The sequence below is a fragment of the Phacochoerus africanus genome, chromosome 6, assembly GCF_016906955.1.
Source record: "Phacochoerus africanus isolate WHEZ1 chromosome 6, ROS_Pafr_v1, whole genome shotgun sequence".
In the NCBI taxonomy this organism is placed as follows: domain Eukaryota; kingdom Metazoa; phylum Chordata; class Mammalia; order Artiodactyla; family Suidae; genus Phacochoerus; species Phacochoerus africanus.
The window spans coordinates 32,576,148-32,601,197 of NC_062549.1; the positions used below are offsets into that span (position 1 = coordinate 32,576,148).

Sequence of the window (25,050 nt, forward strand, 5' to 3'; positions counted from 1 at the left end):
GATTGCAGAATAAAAGAAAAACATACTCTCTTACATTAACAATGAACAATTGAAAATCAAGTTCAGAAAACAATTCCATTAACAGTAGCATGAAAAGGAATAAAATACTTAAGAGTAAATATAAGCAAAGAAAATGTGAAACTGATACTCAGAAGCTACAAAATATTGTGGGGAAAATTGTAAAATAACTAATAAATGAAAATACATCTAATACTATGTATCTGAAGGATTAGTATTGTTAAGAAATAAGAGTTCCCGTCGCGGCTCAGTGGTTAATGTATTTGACTAGGAACCATGAGGTTGCAGGTTTGATCCCTGGCCTTGCTCAGTGGGTTAAGCGTCCGGCATTGCCGTGAGCTGTGGTATAGGTTGCAGACATGGCTCGGATCCCGCATTGCTGTGGCCCTGGTGTAGGCCAGTGGCTACAGCTCCTATTTGACCTCTAGTCTGGGAACCTCCATATGCCATGGGAGCGGCCCTAGAAGTGGCAAAAAAAAAAAAAGTATTGTTTCTACTCCCCAAGTTGATCTATAGTTTCAGCACAATCCCTATCAAAATTTCAACTGTCTCTGCAGAAATTGACAAGCTGATTTTAAAATTCATCTAGAAATTCACGTGATTTAGAATAGCCAAAATAGAAGTTCCCATTGTGGTTCAATGGGTTAAGACCCTGATGCAGTGTTCATGGGGATGGAGGTTTGACCCCTGGCCTCACTCAGTGGGTTAAGGATCCAGCATTGCCACGAGCTGCAATGTAGTTTGCAGATGCAGCTTGAATCTGGCCTGGCTGTGGCACAGGCCAGCAGCTGCAGCTCTGATTTGACACCTCAGCCTGGGAACCTCCATATGCTGCTGGTGCAACTGTAAAAAGAAAAGAAAAGGGAAAAAAAAAAAAAGAATAGCAAAAAAAATCACAGAAAAGAACAAAATTGGAGTGCTCATACTTCCAGTTTCAAAAGCTGCAATATCAATATCTACATATCAAGCTATAGTAATCAAGAGTGTGTGGTACTAGCATAAGGATAAATATTATAGATCAACGAAAGAGAATTGAAAGTCCAGAAATAAACCCTGTCATTTATGTTCAGTTGATTTTCAACAAAAGTACTAGCATAATTCAATGGGGAAAAATAATCTTCATCAAATTGTGGTGAGACAATTGGTTATTCATATGCAAAATAGTAGAGTTGACCCTTATTTCACTTGTACACAACAGTTAACTCAAAATGGACCAGAGACCAAATATAAGTGCTAGAACTATAACAGTTCATAAAGTAAAATATAGGAGTAATTCTTTGTGACCCTGGATTTTTAGATGTGACACTAAAGCACAAGCAGCAACAACAAAATAAGTTAATTTAGTTGTCTCAAAATAAAAAAATACCTGTATTTCAAATACCTGTTTCAACATCAAAAAGCACTTGTACATCAAGAAAGCAAAAAAATCAAACCATAGAACGTGAGAAAATATTTGTGAATCATATATATATATTTGTGTATAAGGGAATACTATACACAACATGTAAAAACTCACAACTCAACAACAGGAAAAAGACAGTCCAACCAGTTAAGAAATGGGCAAAGGATTTGAATAGACATTTCTCCAAAAAGTGTGCATAAGTTCCCAATAAACACATGCAAAGAACCTCAAAATCATTACTCATTAGGGAAATGTAAGTCAAAACCACAGTGAGTACCACTTCACACCTACTAGGATAGCTGTAATACAAAGAGGGACAAGAAGTTCCTTCGTGACTCAGCAGGTTAAAGATCCCGCATTGTCACTACTGTGGTGTAGGTTCTATCCCTGGCCTGGGAACTTCCACATGGTGAGAATGTGACCCATGACAAGTGTTGGTGAAGATGTTGAGAAATTGGGACCCTTATGCACGGCTGGTGTAAGGCCTTTGTGCAGCCTTTTGGAAAGGAATTTGGTGTGTGTTCAGAAAGATAAGCATAGAGTTACCAAAAGACCCAGAAAAAGAACTGAAAACATATATCCACACAAAAACTTGTACACAAATATTCATAGCAGTATTATTCACAAAAAGTAGAAACAATCCAAATATCTGTCAATTGATGCATGAATAAACGAAATGTTGTTTATCCATACCATGGAATATTATTTGGCTGTGAAAAAGAATGAAGTACTGTTTCATGGTATAACATGGATGAACCATGAAAACGTTATGCTCAGTAAAAGAAGCCAGATATATAAGATCACATAGTGTATGATTCTATTTATATGACATTTCTAGAATAGGAAAACACATAGAGACAGAAACTAGATTAGTCATTGCTAGTGACTAGAGGAGAATATAAGGAGAAATTACTGCTAATAGGCACACCTTTTCTTTATGGGGTGATGAAAACATTCAGGTATGAGATAATGGTGATGGACGTACAAGTTTTTGAACTGAAAAACAGTGGATTGTGCACCTAAAAATGTGAATTTTATGAGTAACCGTCGTGACTCAGCAGTAATGAACCCAACTAGTACCCATAAGGAAGCAGGTTCAATCCCTGGCCTCGCCCAGTGGGTTAAGGATCCAGCATTGCTATGAGCTGTGGTGTGGGTCACAGGTGCAGCTTGGGTCCCGAATTGCTGTGGCTGTGGTGTAAGCCAGCAGCTACAGCTCCTTTTTGACCCCTAGCCTGGGAAGTTCCAGATGCCTCAGGTGCAGCCCTTAAAAAAAAAAAGTAAATTTTATGTTATATGAAGTATATGTCAGTGAATCTCATTGGAAATATAGGTGTATTCCCTCTCTCTTCTTCCCCCCACCCCTGCCACAAATTTCTGAATTCCCAAACCATTATATTTACTCTTGTGACCCACAGGAGTCACCGGTAGGAACCTTTGAATTCATAGTCTTTGAGTGCCTTTCTAGTTCATTTTGTGAGTTTTTTTTTTGGTGTTTTTGTTTTTGTCTTTTTAGGGCCTCGGATGTGGCATGTGAAAGTTTGCAGGCTAGGGGTCGAATCAGAGCTACAGCTGCTGGCCTACACCAGAGCCACGGCAACGCCAGATCCGAGCCACATCTGTGACCTGTGCCACAGCTCATGGCAATGCTGGGTCCTTAATCCACTGAGCGAGGCCAGGGATCAAATCTGTGTCTTTATGGATACTAGTCGGGTTCCTTTCTGCTCAGCCATGGCAGGAACTCCCATTTTGTGAGTTCTCATATCAATGGTTCAGGCTGTTTTAGAATAAAAAGTTATGTCCAACTGCATGACATTGTCACTGAGATGCAAGCAGTAAGATTCATAAGTATCTTGCATCTTCTTTCGGGGATCTGAATACTGGGGACTTGGGTTTGTTTGGTATCTGTTCATTGTCATCATGCCCTTATTTGAAGATGTTTCAAACATAAAATCTTAATACAAGAAGTCTAAACATAAAAACATTGAATTCTCAAATGTCTTTTAAGAATGTGGTTTGAAAATTAGAATGTTTATTTCCATAAATGGTAATGTTGTGAATGATCATTACAATTATTTTAAGTGGCAGGTAGATTCAGGCCGGTTCATAAAAGTCTGTTAAATCTGTAATGAATGCTTGAAATTAAAAAACTACAGAAATAATACTTTTAGACTACCAGTAATTAGATAAAACAGGAAAATAAATTCTGTTTCTCAGAGATTTTTTAACCTTTTTTTTGCATGAAGCATCTCATAATAGGCCTTTGTTAGACACTATGGAGCCTGTCTTCAGAAGAATGTACTAACTCTTTCGTACACTTTCAGGGCATTCACAAACTTCTTGGTTCAGTTATGATCTGGGAAAATTGTGTACATTAATCTACTTGGGTTGCCCTAACAAAATACCACAGACTAGGTGGCTTAAACAACATAAATTTATTTTCTTGCAGTTCTGGAGGTTAGAAGTCCAAGATCAAGTTGCTCTCATGGTTGATTTCTGATAAGGTCCCCTTCCTGACTTGTAGTGTCCTTCTTGGCCTCTTCTTTAAGAGTGTGCAAATGGAGAGAGAGATTTCTGATATTTTCTCTTAAGGAATCCAGTCTTAGATTAGGTCCCCACCCTTATGACTTCCTTCTGCCTTATCCCTTTGTAGGCCCTATCTCCAAATATAGTCACATCAGACGTTTGAGCTTCAACCTAGGAATTTTGGGTGGCACAGTTCAGTCCGTAACAGTTTACTACTCTATACCTCATTTGACCAAGGTAGAAATAACTATGCTATAATCACTTTTTAAAAAGTGAGATTGGGCACAATCAGAGCTCAAAACCTATAGTTTCTAAAGTAATTTAGAAAAAAGATATTACTCTGCCTCCATAAATCTGGAAAGAAAGCCCAGGGAAATTATTAAGATCTCAAAAATGATTTCCAGTTATTAAATCACAAGTAATCCCCCAAAGAAACGAATGATAGAAAAATCTAAAGAAATTGAGTGGTTGTTCAATAACTTCACACTAATTAAGAACATATTCCCAAGATTAAAAGGATATTAAGCCAAAAATAAATGATAAATATTGCTAATATAGATCAGACTAGATTGAATTCAGCAAAAATTCCGAGGATAACAAAATGGTCTTTGAAACATTTCTTTGTAGAATAAAGAAAAACAGAAAGGTATATAGGGCTGATGCTTGGGAAGTGGTGTAATGCAGGTGATGTCCTCTGTGTCAGATATACTTTTCAGACTGAAAGGGTAAGAGTAACCATATCTTAAAACCTTCTTGAAGGACATAAGTGCTAAGATTATAGGAGTTCATTCAGGTGTTCTAAACAACTTAAAGAGCTAGAAATGGGAAATGCAATTTTGATTTTCCAAAACAGGGCATGAGGGATGAGAATTCCACAATCCAGCAATTACTGATAATGGCACTAGGGAAGAGTATAGAAAATAAAAGAAGTGTCTTATGAATACCTTGGAAAGGAAATATATCTATAAGCTATATGAATTTGGTTAGAACAATGTTAGAAAAATGTTATTTCCTTTACAGATTGATAGTAGAAATGGCAGAGGCAAATGCTCATTAACTTCTGCAAGGGTCTAACAGATTCTCCTATACCCTTTGTACAATTTAGAAAAATTAAGTCTGGGTACTAGAACAGTGTCTAATGCAATAACTATTCTAACCAGAAATGACTACTTCTTTTAAACTCCTTTGGTGGGCATTTTGCATCCTTTAATGAATAATACACACTACAAGGAATCTGAATGAAAAAGAGTGGAGATAACTTAAGGGACTTATGGGACAACATCAGGCAGACTGATGTATGTGTTATAATTGTCAAAAGTTAAAGAAAAAGACTCCTAAAAGCAGCAAGAGAAAACCTGTTGCATTCATGGGAACCCTCATCAGACTATTAGTAGATTTTTTAGCAGAAACTTCGCAGGCCAAAGGGAGTGGTATGATATATTCAAAGTGCTGAAAGAAAAAAACTGCCAACCAAGAATAGTTTACCCAGTAGAGTTGTTCTCCAAAATTGAAGGAGGAATAGTTTATAGGCAAAAGTTGAAGGAGTTCACCACTATACCACCTCACAGGAAATGTTAAAGGAACTTCTTCAAGCTGAAATGAAAGGGTACTAATTAATAACAAGAAAACATATGAAAGTATAAATCTTACTGGTAAAGGTAAATATATAGTTAAAGTCAGAATACTCTAATATTGGTGGGTAAATCACTTACAATTCTAGTAGGAAGGTTAAAATATGAAAGTATTAAAAGTAATTGTGACTATAATAATTTCTTATGAATATACAAGGTAAAAGGTTACAAAAGGTAAATGGTGCAGCAGGATCAGTGGCGCCTCTGGAGTGCTGGGATGCAGGTTCAATCCATGGCCTGACACAGTGGGTTAAGGATCTGGTGTTGCCGTAGCTGTGGCATAGGTCACAACTGTGGTTCAGGTCTGATCCATGGCCCAGGAACTCCATATGATGCAGGACAGCCAAAAAAAGAAAAAAAAAGTATAAATTGTGAAATCAAAAACAAAACTGAGGGAGAATAAAAATGTAGAGCTTTATTTAGTATTCACTCAAGGTTAACAGCTTAAATAGACTGTTGTAAACATAAGATATTTTATCTAAGCTTCATGAGAGCCACAAAGCAAAAACCTACAGCAGATAAAACAAAAGAGAGAAAGAAACCTTAATGTACCCCTACATCACATCACAGAGGAAGAAAACAAGAGAAGGAAAAAGGAATGAAGGAATTATAAAACAGCCAGAAAACAATAACCATAATGGCAAAAGAAGTCCTCTTTGGATTTCTTTCTGTTCTCGTAGGTCAGAACCTCAGCATCTTCCAACCTTGTGGGATAGAAATTTGTAAGCTCCCAGGAGGTCTTTGTCCTTATGAACTCTCACCTTACACAGGTGCAGCTTAGCATTCAACCTAAGGCTCGGACCCTAATGCATATTTTTATGTATTTATTTTTTAACAAGGTTTCTACTTCCCTGATACTCTGAACATTCCAGCTGCCTCAGCCTCTCTGAACTCTATTCTGTCTCCTCATCTTGTCAAGATCTTAGGTTCTCCCCCAATGTGTCAGAGTCCAGAAAGGCTCCAGATAAACAACTACTGCAACAAGAGGGCTCATTTTAATATGTTTCCTTTTCTCAGAGACCACAGTCTTAACCTTGCCTGTTCTTCTGTATCTGAATTTTATTTTAACATGTTTTTCCAACTTTTTTCATTATTTATAACAGAATTGCTGGATGATCACCCATTGTCCCATCGGGACCAGCAGCAGGAGTTCTGTGTTTGAGGGAGTGTGTGTGTGTGTGTGTGTGTGTGTGTGTGTGTGTGTGTTTTGGTGCTAAAACAACAAAAACTTTTTGTGGTTACTGAAAAATGTATTTGGTATCTTCTGACTGGCTGTTGTTTTTATTTATAAAGGCTTTTGATTTTTATATGCTTATTTTATATCCTGCTGCTTTACTAATTTTCATATTGTTTGTAAGTTTTTCTCTTGATTGTCTTTGGTTATTCAGATAGATATACAGTCATATCATCTACAGATAGATATAGTTTTAGTTCTTTTCCAATTCGTATGCCTATAGTTGTCTTTTCTTGTCTAATTTCACTGGTTAATATCAGGTAGTACCATGGTGAGTACCCCTATCTTCCATTCCCATTTTTAGTAGAAAAGCCTCTAGGGTTTCCCTCTTGAGTAAGAAGCTTGTTAATTTTATTTTGATTTTATACTGTTTCTGCTTCATATATTTTTTTGAGGATAACCGTATAATTTATTTTTTTTTCTTAAAATGATTTTCATTTTTCCCATCATAGCCGATTTACAGTGTTCTGTCAGTTTTCTACTGTACAGCAAGGTGACCTAGTCACACATACATATATACTTTCTTTTTCTTACATTATCATGTTCCATCATAAGTGACTAGATATAGTTCCCAGTGCTATACAACAGACTATCATTGCTTATCCATTCCAAAGGCAGTAGTTTGCATCTCTTAACCCCAAATTCCCATCCATCCCACTCCCTCCCCCTTCCCCTTGGCAACCACAAGTCTGTTCTCCAAGTCCATGATTTTATTTTCTGTGGAAAGGTTCATTTGTGCTGTATAGTAGATTCCAGATATAAGTGATATTGTATGGTATTTGTCTTTCTCTTTCTGACTTACCTCACTTAGTATGAGAGTCTCTAGTTCCATCCATGTTGCTGCAAGTGGCATTATTTTGTTCTTTTTATGGCTGAGTAGTATTCTGTTGTGTATATATACTACATCTTCTTAATTCAATCATCGATGGACATTTAGGTTGATTCCATGTCTTGGCTATTGTGAATAGTGCTGCAGTGAACATGTGGATGCATATATCTTTTTTGAGGAAAATTTTGTCCAGATATATGCCCAAGAGTGGGATTTCTGGGTCATATGGTAGTTCTACGTATAGTTTTCTAAGGAACCTCCATACTGTTTTCTATAGTGGTTGTACCAATTTACATTCCCACCAACAGTGCAGGAGGGTTTCCTAGAAAAAAAAAATTAATGTATAACATATATCTAATATCAAAACTCTCCTGAGGATAATTTAATATGCTATCTTACGGGTATTGGAAACCTGAGGGTCTCAAACTACAAAGTTGTAATTTGGAGTTGTATCTACTGTAGAAGTAGAAGGTTCAAGCCAGTGCTTCTCAAATGTTAATGTGTATACAAATTACTGGGCATAGGGGGAGGATCTTGTTAAAATGTAAATTCTGATTCAGTAATCTGGAGTAGGACCTGAAACTCTGCATTTCTAATAATAAGCTTCTAATAATTCCAGTACTGCTGATCTACTTGTAAGAAGCAAAGGTTTAGGCATTTATACTGACCTTTGAGAAATCTTGTTAGTTGGTTTATTCAATCAGTTTCTTATGCCATTTTGTTTATGCTACCAATTTTTGTAAGTTGTATGCATTAAAGAAATAGGTGGGAGCTTTGTAGTAATTTCATTTTTATGTCTGTAGCATTTGACATTGCTGGGTAAAATAAATTGTGGCTTCTGTGGCATTCACGCACAGTACTTAAATAAATAACTGTAATCAGATTTATTTGTATACCAAATATGGCTCATATACCTATGTCATCATTTCTACTGTATCATCTTTAATGGAGGGAAACATAACATTTCGTTTTGAAGTCTACAACTGTAGTTGAACTAAGAAGTTTGTTTTATCACTATCATCTTATTCTTTAGTAATAATGAAAATATATCTTACCCAGTTAGAAGAAATGAATTCCTGTTTAGTGCTGTGTATCAGGCACTGTATCAAGTCCTTAAATGACATGATTTCATTTCATTGTCATGACTTCTCTCATTTATCCATTCATTAGCACTCTGAGCACCTACTCTAGGAATTGTGCATGTAACGGTGAGGCAGATATAAACAGATTCTGCTGTTGTAGAGTTCAGTGCATTGGAGGATGATGCTACACAGTAATCAAGCAACCAGAGAAGTGTGATGGTTGTAAGATAAGTTGTTACTTATAATATTTGTATTGTCTCTACTCTTTCAACCTTCAAAGAGAATTCTGCTTTTGCCATCTAAGTTTCTTCCACCTAGCTTCCTCAGAGAATTCTTTCTCTGTCACTGTATTCCTGAGCTGTTGTGATGCCAAGCTGACCTAATGCACAGAGAGAGACAAACTTTAGAAATAAAGACGAGCAAGAAGAAAAAGAATAGAGGTAGATGGAAATAATGTATAATAAAGCTAAATTACCTGAGGGACACTGTTCACATTAACTTAAAGGAATAAATAGTCTCACTTCTTTAAATGGGAGTCTTTTTTTTTTTTTTGCTACTATTCTTGAACTTTTATGACCTTTTTTTCATTTTTTTTAAATGGGAGTCTTTTTTTAAAAAAAAAATTATACTTAAAAGTTTTATTGAGTATAGTTGATTTACAAGGTCGTGATATTTTCTGCTGTAAGGAATGGTGTTCTTTTTTTTTTTCTCTTTTCAATGTCCACATCTACAGCATATGGAAGTTCCTGGGCTAGGGGTAATTGAAGTTTCAGCTGCAGGTCTTAAGCCACAGCCACAGCAACGCTGGATCCTTAAGCGCCTCCAGGAATCGAACCCTCACCCTCACGGACACTATATCAAGTTCTTTACCCGCCAAGGCACAATGGCAACTAATGGGAGTCTTTTTAAATAATACTTTGATTGTACTTTGAAACTCATTTCAGTAAGTTTCTTGAGTAAGTCCATGTGCCCATTTGTGGTAGGAGGTGTAGAAAATCACGGGCTATCCAAATAGGATGATTCTGTCCCTCCCCTAAAGACTCTTAGAGTTGTTGATGAGAAAATGTTGAAAGACTTAGAAGACAATGCAAGATATTTTTTTTAAGTACCATTGTGTGTGACACTAGCAGTAAGCGTATTATGGACTGATAAAGCATGCTTTTAGAGGAACACTTTTTAAAAAGTGTATGGTTGCCTCTTCTCTAGTAATACTATTAAGTTCTCTTTTGACGATAAACTTGATAGGAAAATTCTTTCTGGTAATAATCAGATCTGTATATTTGGCCTTTATGTATAACATTACATTGATGTGATTTCCAAAATGTTTTCCCTACTACTATTATAATTTGGGGTTGCATAGTATTGTTTTGAAGATTGTTGTAAAAGACTTTAGTTCCTGAATATTACAAGTAGCTCTGTGTAGTTGTTTTTCTATTAAAGGGAGAATCTGAAATTTTTTTTTAAATTTTATCTTGGAAATTAGTTTATTCATTATGTTTAATTTTAGGAAATGGTGCTCTTGCAGAACATTCTGAAAATGTGCATATTTCAGGAGTGTCAACTGGTAAGTCATTTTTTGTAATGTTTAAATTTCATGCATGACTTATATGGTAAATATTGAAAGCCGCCTGGTATCTTATGAAGTGATATTTGGCTATAAAAATTATTACTGCTTTTTGCAGCATGTAATAAGGAATGAAGCAACTGGAACATGGAGACATTCTCATAAGATAAAATTGATACTTGCATGCCCATGGATTGATTATACTTTTCCAAACGGACTGCATAATTATTTTTCCGTACAAACATTGAACCAAGAGAAAAGTTAGCTCAAGTTGAATTAGTATTTTCTTTCTGTACAAAGTTATATGAAATTAAATTTATTAAAATGTAATTTTGAATGCTAGTCCTAGCATTAGAACCGTTGAAATTTAGCATTTTGCTTGATTTTTAGATTGGAATACTGCTATGCAAAAATTGTAGTACCTGAGTGCACAATTTATATGTTATTCAAAAGCAACCCAACAACATATTTGTGTACATGCGATTCGGAAATGTGTTGAGGTAAATGCATTTTTCTACTCATCTAAGCTTTTATAACTTAAAAGCCCATAACTTTTTTTCTTTTTTCTTTTTTAGGGCTGCATCTGCAGCATATGGAAGTTCCCAGGCTAGGGGTCAGATCAGAGCTGCAGCTGCCAGCCTATGCCACAGCAATGTGGGATCCAAGCTGCATTCTACCACCTACACCACAGCTCACAGCATTACTGGATCCTTAACCCACTGAGTCAGGCCAGGGATCAAACCCACGTCCTCATAGATACTAGTCGGGTTCCTCACCACTGAGCCACAATGGGAACTCCCAGGAGCCCATAACTATGAAAATATTCATTCTTAAATATATAAATTAAACAAGAACTTACTATATAGCACAGGGAACTATATTCAAAATCTTGTAATAACCTATAATGGAAAATAATCTGAAAAAGAATAGGTATATATGTTTGTATATATAACTGAATCACTTTGCTATACACCTGATACACAAATATATACAAGTATATTTTTCAGTTTACTGCTTGATTTCTTTGTGTCTTCTTCTTCCTTTTTTTTTTTTTTTTTTTTTTTTTTGCTTTTTAGGGGCCACACTCACAGCATATGGAAGTTTCCAGGCTAGGAGTCAAATTGGAGCTGCAGCTGCCATCCTACACCACAGCCACAGCAATGTGGGATCTGAGCTGCTCACAGCAACACCAAATCCTTAACCCACCGAGCAAGGCCAGGGATCGAACCTGTATCCTTATGTATACTAGTTGAGTTATTAACCCACTGAGCCATAATGGGAACTCCCCTTCATGTATTCTTGTAATTTTTTTGGTTATTTTTTTCTCATGAAGCAAAACTGGAGGTTTCCTGTTTTGTTTTATGTCAGATTTTATATTCAGAAAGTTAATAGACTTAACAGGTACTCTAAAAGTCTGCACTAGGCCAAATAGATTGAAAGCCTGGTTTCCTAAAAATGAAAAGCAAGTCCCTTTATAGACTGTGTAGTTCAGTGATTTTTCAAATTTTTTGGTCTTAGGCCCCCTTTTAAGCTTTTAACAATATTGGGAACTGGATTAGTCTGCTAAGCCGGCCATAACAAAATACCATAGTCTGACTGACTTGAATGATAGATATTTACTTTCTCATAGATCCAGAGGCTAGAAGTCCAAGATCAAAGTGCTGGTGGGGTTGGTTTCTGGTGAGAGCTCGCTTCCTGACTTGCAGATGATGCCTTCTGGCTGTGTCCTCACTTGACCTTTCTTCTATGTGCACTGGGGGAGATAAGGGTCTCTGGTGTCTCTTCCTCTTTGTATAAGGACCCCAGTTCTATAGGTTTAGGGCTCCACTCTTATGAGTTACCTCCTTCAAGGCCCTAGCTTCCAAATACGGTCATATTGAGTGTTAGGGCTTCAACAAATGAGTTTAGAGAGGGCATAATTCAGCCTGTAGCAAGGACCTCAAAGAGTTTTTGTTTATGTAGATTATAGCTGCTGATACTGACTGTATTCAAAATTAAAACTGGAACTGTTTAAAAACTTTAATTCATTTGAAAATAAAAGTGAGTTTACATCAATAAAATAATTTTGTTAAAAATGTTTTTTCCAAAACAAAAACATCAGTAAGAAGAATGATATTGTCTTGTAAATTTGCAAAGTTTTTAAAGGTCAGCTTAAAAGAAGGTACCTACATTCTCACACCTGTTTCTGCACTCAGCCTTTTTTTTTTCTTTTTGTCTTTTATTGGGCCACAACCACAGCATATGGAGGTTCCCAGGCCAGGGGTCAAATCAGAGCTGTAGCCGCTGGCCTACGCCACAGCCACAGCAGTGCCAGATCCAAGCTGTGTCAGCAACCTACACTAGAGCTCACAGCAATGCCGGATCCTTAACCCACTGAGCAAGGCCAGGGATCGAACCTGCAACCTCATGGTTCCTAGTCGGGTTTGTTAACCACTGAGCCACAATGGGAACTCCATCCTCAGCCTTTTTTTAATGTGTTACTTTGTGTAACAGTATGAAGAAAATCCAGCCTCACACTTGTGTGTGATTTGAAGAGAGAAGTATTTCCATGGCCTTTTTCAGATAATTGTGAATTTTCTTGATACTGTACCAAAACTCAACAACTGGTAGTTTCTTAAACATTAGTTGCAATTGGGATTTGAAACCATATCAGTGAATATTTTGTTCTCTGTTACATAAAAATCTGGTCGCTTTTCTTGTCCCCCCCCCCCCACTTTGTCTTTTTGCCATTTTTTGGGCCGCTCCTGCGGCCTATGGAAGTTCCCAGGCTACGGGTCGAATCGGAGCTGTAGCCACCGGCCTACACCAGAGCCACAGCAACACGGGATCAGAGCCACGTCTGCAACCTACACCACAGCTCACGGCAATGCCGGATCCTTAACCCACTGAGCAAGGTCAGGGATCGAACCCATAACCTCATGGTTCCTAGTTGGATTCATTAACCACTAAGCCATGACGGGAACTCCTCTTGCCCTTTAAATAGATGTTTTTTCACCATGCATCATTTTGTAATATGATTAGGTATTTGAAGATATTGGTTTACTGAGTTTTGTGGGTTTGTAACATAGGTTTATTTCCTCATCTGGAGGATGGAAGTTCAAGATCAAGATATTGGCAGGAATGATTTCTTCTGAGGCCCGTCTCTTTGGCTTGTGGATGGCTGTCTTCTACTTGTATCTTCACATGGTCTTCCTTCCATGTGTATCTGTGTCTTAATCTCTCCTTATGAGGACACCCATCGTACTGGATTAGGGCCCACCCATATGACCTCATTTTAATGTACTTGCCTCTTTAAAAGTTCTGTCTCCAAATCCAGTCATACTCTAAGATACTGGGAATTAGGACTTTAACATAGGTTTGGGGTTGACATAGTTCAGCCCATAATAAAATGAGCGTTTTAACTAACTGTATTTATGCATCAGTAGCTTACTTGATTTCAGAAGTCAGTGAAACCTTATTAATGGCTTATTGTTTTTCCCGAAGATATTTTTCTTCTGTGGAAAGAGAAGAATAATATGAAGTCTATTCCAGTTATATCATTAAAAATATGAATGGATGCTGTATAAAAAGGTGCTTTTGGATGTATAGATTCATCACAGTGTTTCTTGGGTTAATATGGCACAATAAAAGGTGTAATGCTTGATAATAGTACAAGCCTTCTGAATTCCTTGCCTCCCAGTTGAAATAAGAACCCTTTCAGTGCTGGTTTAAATGGAAAATTTGCTTTTGGAAGAATCTGTAAATGTAGGACTTGCTTTCTCTTGAGACCAGCAGGCAGCAGAAATGGTGAAGTGGCTCAGTGTTCTGTGGTGTTACCTGCTTCTGCTCCTCACCTGTTCTTTTCACCTCTGCTTCTTTATTTGACAGTGCATAATGCCTTAGCTCATTTATTCTTTGCATTCTGGAAATTTTAATGACAATTTTAGAAAGAATTTTAAGTGCTCTGCAGTAGTATTTTCAGGTAATTTTTTCCCAGGTTAGGACATTTCGAAAGCAAAAGAACATACTGATTTTAGTAATGCTGATACCACAGGGAAAACCAGAACTGTCCTGGACAATTGGGGATGGATAGTAATGAATTCCATAATGAATTAATCTCATTTATCATGTATTAAACACTTGATACAGACCTTGTGCCAGGAAGGATGGGAGTAAGCAATAAGTAAAATATTCCTCTCTCAATGAACTTACCATTTAATGGAGACAATAGACATGTGAAAAATGCACCTATAATGTGGTCTTAATGTAGTAAATAATGACCATGTTGAGTTAGGTCTTGTGGTTTGTTTTGGTTTTTGGGTTGGTTTTTTTTTTTTTTGCTTTTTTAGGGCCGCATCCACAGCATAGGGGGATTCCCAGACCAGGGGTCTAATTGGAGCTACAGCTGCTGGCTTGCACCCCAGCCACAGCAACGCCAGATCTGAACCACATCTGTCACCTACACCACAGCTCATGGCAACTCCAGATCCTTAACCCCCTGAGCAAGGCCAGGGATCAAACCCCGTGTTCCTCGTGGATATTAGTTATATTCGTTTCTGCTGAGCCATGATGGTAACTCCCTAGATCATGAATTTATAAAAGGCATAGTTATGTCTGGTGTATGTAGTAAATGACTTAGTATTTTTCATACTTTATTTGTGAGTAGTACTGAGTATTTAATTTTGTTTATTCATATGAATTTAACTTATAAATTGGGCATTTATGCTTAAGATAATTTGTTTCTATTTCTAGTATTCTGGTCACTTTTGTCTTCCTCAGCTCTTTACTAAGTCCTTTTGCTGGTTCTTATGCTGTAGGAATTTGTCATAAGAAAATGTAAACTATTAAAAAATATACATCCCTGGCCTTGCTCAGTGGGTTAAGGATCCGGCATTGCCGTGAACTGTGGTGTAGGTCGCAGACGTGGCTCAGATCCTGTGTTGCTATGACTGTGGCGTAGGCCAGCAGCTGTAGCTCCAATTCGACCCCTAGCCTGGGAACCTCCACATGTCGCAGGTGGGGCCCTCAAAAGACAAAAAAAAAAAAAATACATAGACACACCTAGGAGTTCTCGTCGTGGCTCAGGGGTTAATGAACCCGACTAGCATCTTTGAGGACTCGGGTTCGATCCCTGGCCTCACTCAGTGGGTTAAGGATCCGACATTGCTACAAGCTGTGGTGTAGGTGGAAGAAGCAGGCTCCAGTTGGACCCCTAGCCTGGGAACCTCCATATGCCATGGGTGTGGCTCTAAAAAGACAAAAAACAAATATACATCTAGTGGTTGTATATTGGAAAAGAATGATTGGATAGAGTGCTGTTTTTTGTATTTTTTTCTTTAGAACTTTTCGTGGTTTGGAATTTTAAATCTGCTTTTATTTTATATATAAAATAGAGAAAGAAAAGACAAATGGTATTTCTATAAGTCTAATAATACATGAAATCATTGTGAAATTATATCATAGAAACTTCAAGTAGTTTGTATATATGAGGAAATAGGAAGACTATTTTAATGTTCTTTTTAAAAATGTCTAAATTAAATGTTTCATGTTCTTTTTTAAACATCTAAATTTTTAAAATAGCTACCTTATTGCTCATCTGCTACATAGAGTGAAGTATTTTTTAGATCAGATTGATCTATAACATTCCTTGGTATACATGAAGCAAATATATTTGATTTTTAAAATGTATCTACTTTAAATGGAATTTCTCTCTATAATCTATATTTATTTGAATGAGAAAATTCTAGATGTAATAACCTATAGTGGAAAATAATCTAAAAAAGTATATTAAAAAATATGTATACACACGTATAACTGAATCACTTTGCTGTGCAGCTAAAACTAGTACGACATTGTGAATGAACTATACTTCAATTTAAAAAAAAATTCTAGAAATAATTCACTTATGCCCTTATTATTCTTAATTACTTCCAAATCAGTTTTTTGCTTGTTTTCACAAATTCTGTTTATACATTATACAAGTTTCATTAAACACTTAGAAAAATGGAAAAAGAGCAAAAAGATGAAGAAAATCACTCACTACTGAATTTTTAGTGTGATTAATAATAGTGTGATAATTTATTTCATTTGTATTTCTTCTGAGCCTTAATTATTGTACATGCATTTGAATTATAACTAATTTTATCTCCTGCCTTTTTTATTTAACATTTTATAGAACATATATTTTTATAATTGTTATTTTAATACCTGTATAAAAATTCCATCCTGTGGCTATATTGTAATGTTTTAAACATAACAATGGACTTTTTCCAGTGGATTCACCCTGGTCTGGATCATGTTGCAATGGACATAATAATATCTACCCCGTTTTTTTGTTTGTTTGTTTTTGTTTTTTTGTCTTTTTGCCTTTTCTAGGGCCACTCGCATAGCATATGGAGGTTCCCAGGTTAGGGGTCTAATCAGAGCTGTAGCCACCGGCCTACATCACAGCCACAGCAACACCAGATCCGAGCCATGTCTGAGACCTACACCACAGCTTATGGCAATGTCGGATCCTTAACCCACTGAGCAAGGCCAGGGATTGAACCCGCAACCTCATGGTTCCTAGTCGGATTTGTTAACCACTGAGCCACAACGGGAACTCCCTATCTACCCCTTTTTTTAATTTCTAAGATTATTTCTTTAGCATGGATTTCTAGAATTGGAATTACTGTATCAGAAGTCATAAATAGGAGTTCCTGTTGTGGTGCAGCAGAAACAAATCCGACTAATATCCATGAGGGTGCAGGTTTGATCCCTGGCCTCGTTCAGTGGGTCGGGGATCCAGAGTTGCTGTGAGCTGTGGGGTAGGTCACAGATGCAGCTTGGATCCTACTGTGCTGTGGCTGTGATGTAGGCCAGCAGCTATAGCTCCGATTCGACCCCTGGCCTGGGAACCTCCATATGTGATGGTCATGGCCCTAAAAAGCAAAAATAAAAATAAAAATGTCATAAGTAATTTAATGACTCTAGAAACCTTTTGACAGATTGCTTTCAAAAAGGATTGTACCAATTTACACAGCTATCTGCAAGGTACAAGAGCTGTTACACTGAGTATAACCATGTTTTTCCTGTTAACTTTTTTCTTATTATGTTTTCCTTAAAGTCATAACCTTTTATTTTCCCTAAACTGTTAGAACTGTAACAGTTTACTTCTCTTTTTGATTCATGGCCTGCAGTTGTGACATTGCAAAGAGTAAAAGAATGAGCTTTCTTTTATAGTTAGACAAAAACTACCCTGAAATTTGAAAAAGATTTTCTGGTTGCTAATAGGAACAGATGTTGGGGCATGTGCTTCTCAACTAGAAAGTTTTTATATTTGAGGTTTAACACATTATTCCCAGTTCACCAATGATACAGCTTCTAAATGTTCCTGCCTTACAGTATCTGTAGCTGAAAGCTTTATCGGAGGTTAGCTTGATCTTGAGTCTGCGTTACATTTGACTTCAAATCTTTTGTCAGGCAAGGCTGACATTTCTGAGAGCTGAGAGAATAATTGGAAAGTTTCTTTTTTAATCCTTGTTCATGTTATCTTATTAGCAGAGTATAGAAAATAGCAGTTATTAGGCATTTTTCTTTCTTTATTCTGTCAGAATTTTCATTCCATCAAAATAATCAATGACTTTTTCTTATTTCTGTGTTTTTTAAATCTAATAATTTCTACTCTGGTTCTCAAAACCTAGCATACTGCTTTTCCTGTTAAAACTAATAATTTAGCTGTGGCCTCTTAAAGGAGGAGATATTATTTTCTAAAAAGTGGGAGATACTATTTTCTAAATTGCAATAATTTGCTTATAAATTATTCAGCAACATTTTACAAAAGTATACAGCACTAGTAAAATTACTTTTGTTTTAACCACAATTTTAGGCTTAAATACTATGTACTTTGAAGTTTTCCTGGAAGAACCTTCTGTCTGATAATACTTTCATTATCCTAGAATTTTCAGATCTTCCAAATAAAAAATTATGAAAGGAAACAAAGCTTAAACTATAATTATTTGATAGCAGTTTACAATTGTTAGCAGCTGCAAGTAGTCCTTTGTACCTTTCTTGTTATTTTAATGTTATTTTCAGTTATTCAGTTAAATACCTGGACCTCTTTCTAAACTTATGAAAAAAGAATTTCACCAATTCTTTTCACCAATACAGTGTCTTTTATCCATGTTTCAAGTGGAGGGAAAAAAAAGAAAGCTTATATATTTTAGGCTTTTTAGGATTTCAGAATATAAAAATAGAACTTAGTGTAAACCTAAGAAACTGTCCTTCAAATGAAGGAAGTGAGTGGAGATTACAAGACAGAGACTAAATTAAAAAAAAATACATTAGTTTAGGAAACTTAATTTTTAAAAGCATTGCCTACAGAGAATTTATTTATGAGACACTAAAGCTTTTGGGGAAGAACACTCCTTGTAAGTTTTAGAAAAGAAAGTAGTGGTAGTATTACAATCTTTATCTATTACACCTTTATATGTAATATTACATGCAACATAATTAAATCTTACTTATAACATTTTATTATATAATATATTTTATGTGAAGCATTTACATGATCATAACATTGCATAAATTCTTAAATACATATTGAACAATTATATATTTTAGCAAGGTTATTAAATCTTATAATTATATATTATCATAATAAATAAGAAGTAAAATCAGCAGTAGAACTTTAAATATACCAGGACTGTGGACAGAACAGGTTGTAATGGAGTATAAGTGTGTGACGCTTAGATGTTAGAACTGAAGGTGATGCTCAAGTGAGTGGGCCAAATCCAATGAAGGTAAAATCAAGATGCATTCAAACATTTAACATTTTCTTTTCTACTCTAACTTTGAGAATAATCGTTTGTTTGTTTTTTTTAACCTACTTAGAGAATGATTCTTCAGTATGGTATCATATTAATTACTTGTACTTTTGCTAAGGCATGGATTTGAAGGGGATGTACTTTGCAACTCCTGTGCAAAAGCCAGTCATTTAGCAGGTGAACATTACTGGACTTCAGTTTTCAAGGTGACTCACAGCCTGATACAAGTTAGGGGTGATTTGATCTTAAGCTGAGGTAATAGAAATACAATATCCAGAACAAAATCCATCATGGTTCTTCACTCCTCCCTTAAACAGACTGAGTATTAGGTTTATTTCTGGGTATCATCCTTGACAAGAGACATCAAGACTGGAACGTTCTCAGAAGAAAATGTGAATATGCTAAAAACTATGGCAATGCTAATAGAAATGGCTTAGAAATTTGTGAACTCCAGGACCAATTTATCTTTGCTCAGGTGCTCATTTCTGCCTTACCTCTGCTGTGTGTCCAACAACAATCACAGTAAACTTCACAATTAATAGTTTTTCCCATTCAGGAAGTAGAAGGAATAGCTTGCTTCGCATTTTATTCTCTGGAGTGCTTAAATTTAGAAATTGTGAGTAGCATATCAATCGTTTTCATGCCCTTTCAGAAAAAAATTACCCTTTTATGCCCTTTTTAAAAAAGATATAAAAGGTTGAGTCTTCTGTATTCATTTTATCTTATGCTTTGCTAGCAAAACTCAAAATTATTCTTGCCCTTAGAAATGTTAGGGTAAAGCTAGTTAGATGGTTCCTTTAAGAGTGCTCTCCTCGTTTTATTCATATTGTGCGGTGACTTGTTAGAACTAGAAAAACTGTATGTTTTTTCTATTTTTCCTGCTTCTATCTTTTTCTGTATTTTGTGTCTCTTTTGGCTTGTTTCTGTATTTTATTTTACTGCCATGTAGCCCCGTATTATTATTTTGTCTGTTCTGGACATTAGTGACCTTAAAAAACCAAGGAATTACCTACTTTGATTAGACCTAATTGCCAAGTGGATATTCTGATCCTTAAAAAAAAAAAAAAAACCAAGAATAAATGGGAATAAATATATTGTTGCATTCATTCTTAAGTATCTGTGCTAATGCAGAGGAATATTCATTTAATTAAAAGCAGCTGGATATGAGTCCCTGCTTGCTATAGAAATGTGTGATTTCTGGTAATAAGTCTGAGAGTAATTAGAGAGTCTCCTGAGTGTGAGTGATAGATTAATATAAAGTTTTCTGCTTGTACTGATTCTTACCTTTCAAACAATAATTAAAAGTTTTCTTATCTTAGACTAGTAAATATTGCTGTTAGACTGCTAGTAACAATTTCCCTAAAGGAAGAAGTTCAATTTGCTGACTCCTTGAAAAAAATTAGAATGAAATTTGGAGCAATTCTGAGGGAATACTACTCATGCCCTACCTCTGTCTCCTTTCAGCACAGTCCCTCCTCAGTGGGTTGACTGTTCTACATTTCCATTATGACAGAGCACAGGCATTAAAGGATTATGGACAACAAAGGATCAAAGAAATCATGATGCTATGTGTGAGCAGCAAACCCAGTCAAGTTGCAAGGAGGGGACTTTCAAACTGAAGTAGTTTCTTCCTGGCAATGAGCTTGTTGTGTTCCCTGTTAATTTGCAGGACTTAGCTGTGTCATAGGGGATGGGCTGCCAAAGGCTGCTCTTGAACTTCAGTGTCATTCATCTTGCAGATTCTGACACTCAGCTTGGTATTTGCCCTATGTTCTCAGTGACTTGTAGACTTCATACCCAACATGTTTGCTTTCTAAACTCTGTCCAATATTAAGCATCTTTAAGAACACCACCACTTCTCATTAGTCACCCAGCTTTCTCTGCTTTCCCTTTCTCTTTCCTTTGAAATATTGCCCTCAGCTAACATTAATTCTATTCTGCCCTATTCCCTAACCACCTTACCTATAAATAATGTATATATGTATGTTTTGTTATTTAGAGGAACTTATAGAATCCTGCTTATAAGTTTTTTTAATTCCAGAGAGACTAAAAAGCAGTTTCATCCAGCCTGCACTCCCTACATAAATTTGTAGCAAACAGAAATCAGTCTTCAGAAGCTTTAAATCTAAATATACCCTTTTTTTCTGTGTTGTAGATTCTATACCTTCTCTTGTCTATGTGAATATAGGACCAAGACATATTTTTTCCAAAATGAACCAGCTTTATCTTTATTGAATTTCTACTAAGGCAGCTTCTTCCCCCACCCCCTGATAATTATTCCAGGTGTCATAGGGAGCTCCCTAGTGGACAATAGTGTGTCTTGCTGGTTAAGAGTGCAGCTCTGAAGCCTATTACCTGGCTTGCAGTCGCACTTGTGACACTTACTACTTTTTGTGACCGTAAGGAAATTACTTAATTTTCCTGTGTCTCCATTTTTTCCCCTCATAATAATAGTAAGAATTAAATGCAAAAAGACATGAGAAAAGGAAGTTCTTGACAGGTAGTAACATTATCATCAGCCATGGGATCCATAAACCTGACCACACACTTCTCACTTTGAGGATATTTACAGGCCTTGAACTTGTGAACCATAAGCATCTGACCTAAAACAAGAATCTCTCCTTCAGCACTATGTACTGTACATAGCCATAAGTTTTCAAACTGGTATCCTGCTTCTAAATTAACAGTGAGCCAGTAAGTACCTGGTTTCCATGCTTATCATCCAATTGTAAGTTCAAATGCTTCCACTTCTCAGTGCCCTTTATTGCTTGCATAGGCCCATTTCCATGTATTGTATGATTCACTTATTACCCTCAGAATCATTCTTGCTCTCATTCCACGTGGCCATTCAACAGTCACCATTTGCTTACTAATTTCCATTTTGATTACTTTTGTCTTTTTTTTGTCTTTAAAGGACCACACCCAGCATATGGAAGTTCCCAGGCCAGGGGTCCAGTCAGAGCTGTAGCTGCCAGCCTACTCCACAGCTATAGTAACTCAGAATCCGAGCCACGTCTGCAACCTACACTACTGCTCATGGCAGTGCCCAATCTCTAACCCACTGAGCAAGGCCAGGGATCGAACCCATGTCCTCATGGATACTAGTCAAGTTTGCATTTTGATGACTTATAAGTTCATTTATTTACACTGAGATCAAGCCTTTTTTTTTTTTTTTTTTGTCTTTTTAGGGCTGTACCTGTGGCATATGGAGATTCCCAGGCTAGGGGTTGAATTGGAGCTATAACCGCTGGCCTTCACCACAGCCACAGCAACATCAGATCTGAGCCACCTCTGCAACCTACACCACAGCTCACAGCAGCACTGAATGCTTAACCCATTGGGTGAGGCTAGGGATCGAAGATGGGTCCTCATGGATGCTAGTCAGATTCGTTTCCACTGAGCCACGATGGGAACTCCATCAAACCCTTTTTATTTGTAATTTCAAGATGTGGAATTGCTTTTGTATTCAACAGCCATGATAAAGTTTATAAAACACTCTAAGCTCTGAAAAATTAAATGGCCAAATGATAGTCCCACCATTGGCTATAAATGCTCTCCTTTGCATGTGGACAGGGTGAGAGTGTTTTTGTTCAATACTGAAACTTTAATAAAGTGAAATTTTACAAGTAGAGGAGCTTCTGTATCTGCTATTTAGCTGATCTCTTTGCCTCACCAATTTCCCTTCCCATAATCTACAGTATAGCAAAGTTTTCTTTTTGGCTTGACTAGTATCTGCAGAATTGAGTCATTAAATTCTTCTAATTTGGATTGTGCTCTTTTATTACTCCAGCTCTTTTTTTTTTTTTTCTCTCTCTCTCTTCTGTTCAATGAAAGAAATACAGTGTTAATAATCAGGTAAACTTGGCTTACATAATGCAGACCCAAAGGTGGGCCTTTGTTTCTCTTTAATAATATCTTGCCCTTTGATACATTGTTTAATATGCACTATATCATTTAGGACTTTATTGTCTTATGTGTTCTCATAACTCATTTTTACAAAACTACAATTTCCATGAGAGCATTAACTTTCTTCATGTTTTTCTTTTGTGCTTTTCGTATGTATCTTATATACTTAGGTGATCAGTAAACACAGCTGATTTTTACTTGCATTTCAGTTCTGTGATTTATTAAAAGCAGAGGCACAAAGATTTCATGTCACTTTTAATCATAAAGTGCTAAAAAAACCCTTGTCAGTTTTGAAAAGAAACCTGATTCTTCATCTGTGGAAGAGGAAATTGTAGTTTTTCTTTTACAAGTAGTTCAGCTCTAACTTAAATTGCCTTGCATGCTTCTTTTTTTTTTTTTTAGACTTTAAAAACCATGAGATCTCAGATTGAAGGGCAGTTTATTTTACATTACTTTGGAGTCATCCTCTCGCATGTGTCCTTTAAAATAGAGATTGTTTGAATACTTTATAATTTTTAAATGATTGTTTAAAGATAATAGTTATGATGTACTAATCTGGTTTTTTTAAATCATAGAAGATTTTTTTATTAAAGTATAGTTGGTGTACTATGTGCCAATTTCTATTAGTTTTAAAACCATAGTTCTTTGCTTTTCTGTGGAATTATTAAATGAATATCAGAATAAACATGACAGATTGAGTGTTTCTCAGTCATTTTGCCTTGTTTTCTAAACTATTCCATGAGAGCTTTTTTTTGTTTTGTTTTGTTTTTTTGGTTTTTTGTCTCTTCCAAGGTCACACCCGCGGCATATGGAGGTTCCCAGGCTAGGGGTCTAATCAGAGCTATAGCTGCTGGCCTGCACCATAGCCACAGCAACATGGGATCTGAGCCATGTCTGCGACCTACACCACAACTCATAGCAACACCGGATCTATAACCCACTGAGCGAGGCCAGGAATCGAACCCACAACCTCATGGTTCCTAGTCAGATTCGTTAACCACTGAGCCACGACGGAAACTCCAGATCTTTGTTTTTTAAACCTAGGAATTATCAAAATCTTATTAAGAACTCCATTGGAGAATTTCTGTCTATTCTTTGGTTAATTCTCCTTTTCTTGAGAACATATATGATAAATTAAAACCTATGTATTTAGTTTAGCCTTTTAGTGCAGTTTAACTACTTGCATTATAATAATACCATTTTCTATTATATTTCATTTAAAATGTCCTGTACACTAGATCTACTACAAATTAAATACGCTGTTGGGGAGGGGAGAGCTAATCAGTTAACGTAATCGCTGCATTCTCCTATGAAGAAGATGCTATCCAAGTTGAAAGTTGCTACCTTTTGGATGAACATTTGGAACCCTTTTAATTTCTGAGTTTCTGTTTTTGGAGTTAGGTTAAATTTATCAAAAGTAGAGATATATATATTATCATCATCCAAAATACATGAATATTTGTTTATATCTAAAGATACTGACTAGAGTCCATTAAATAGATATGTTTTTTTGTAGACATTTGTGTTCTGAGAACAAAAAGATGATACTGGTTATTAAGAGATATATTAAGGAAGCAAAGTGAACAAAAACTAAAATATAGTCATTTCAGCCATCATGCCATATATGGGTTTCTGGAAAATCTCACATTCTGTGAAAATGAATACTATCTTCTTTTTTTTTTTTCATCTTTTTGCTATTTCTTGGGCCGATCCCGTGGCATATGGAGGTTCCCTGGCTAGGGGTCCAGTCGGAGCTGTAGCCACTGGCCCAGGCCAGAGCCACAGCAACGCAGGATCGGAGCCGCATCTGCAGCCTACACCACAGCTCACAGCAACGCAGGATCGTTAACCCACTGAGCAAGGGCAGGGATCGAACCCGCAACCTCATGGTTCCTAGTCGGATTCGTTAACCACTGTGCCATGACGGGAACTCCTGAATACTATTCTAATAGGGCTTATGAGAAAGGAAGTGTGGGTACAGATTGCTTACAAGTAGGTAACTTTGTAAGTATAGCCCTAACAAATAAAATATCAATCCAAATGCCAGCACAGTCAAATTTCCCCTGACATTTACA

At 36.4% G+C, this 25,050-nt stretch overlaps 1 protein-coding gene across 2 annotated transcripts in view; it reads left to right on the forward strand.

Moving 5' to 3' along the window:
• LRP12 (LDL receptor related protein 12) overlaps nt 1–25,050 on the forward strand; it is a 77,851-nt gene that overhangs the window by 23,476 nt on the left and 29,325 nt on the right. Inside the window, exon 2 of one of the 2 annotated variants that reach the window (XM_047783433.1) lies at nt 10,230–10,286. The exons of the other annotated variant lie outside the window; for it this stretch is intronic. Within the exon in view, the coding sequence (XP_047639389.1) occupies nt 10,230–10,286 (57 nt within the window). The remainder of the gene's footprint in view (nt 1–10,229; nt 10,287–25,050) is intronic. 2 annotated transcript variants of the gene reach the window in all.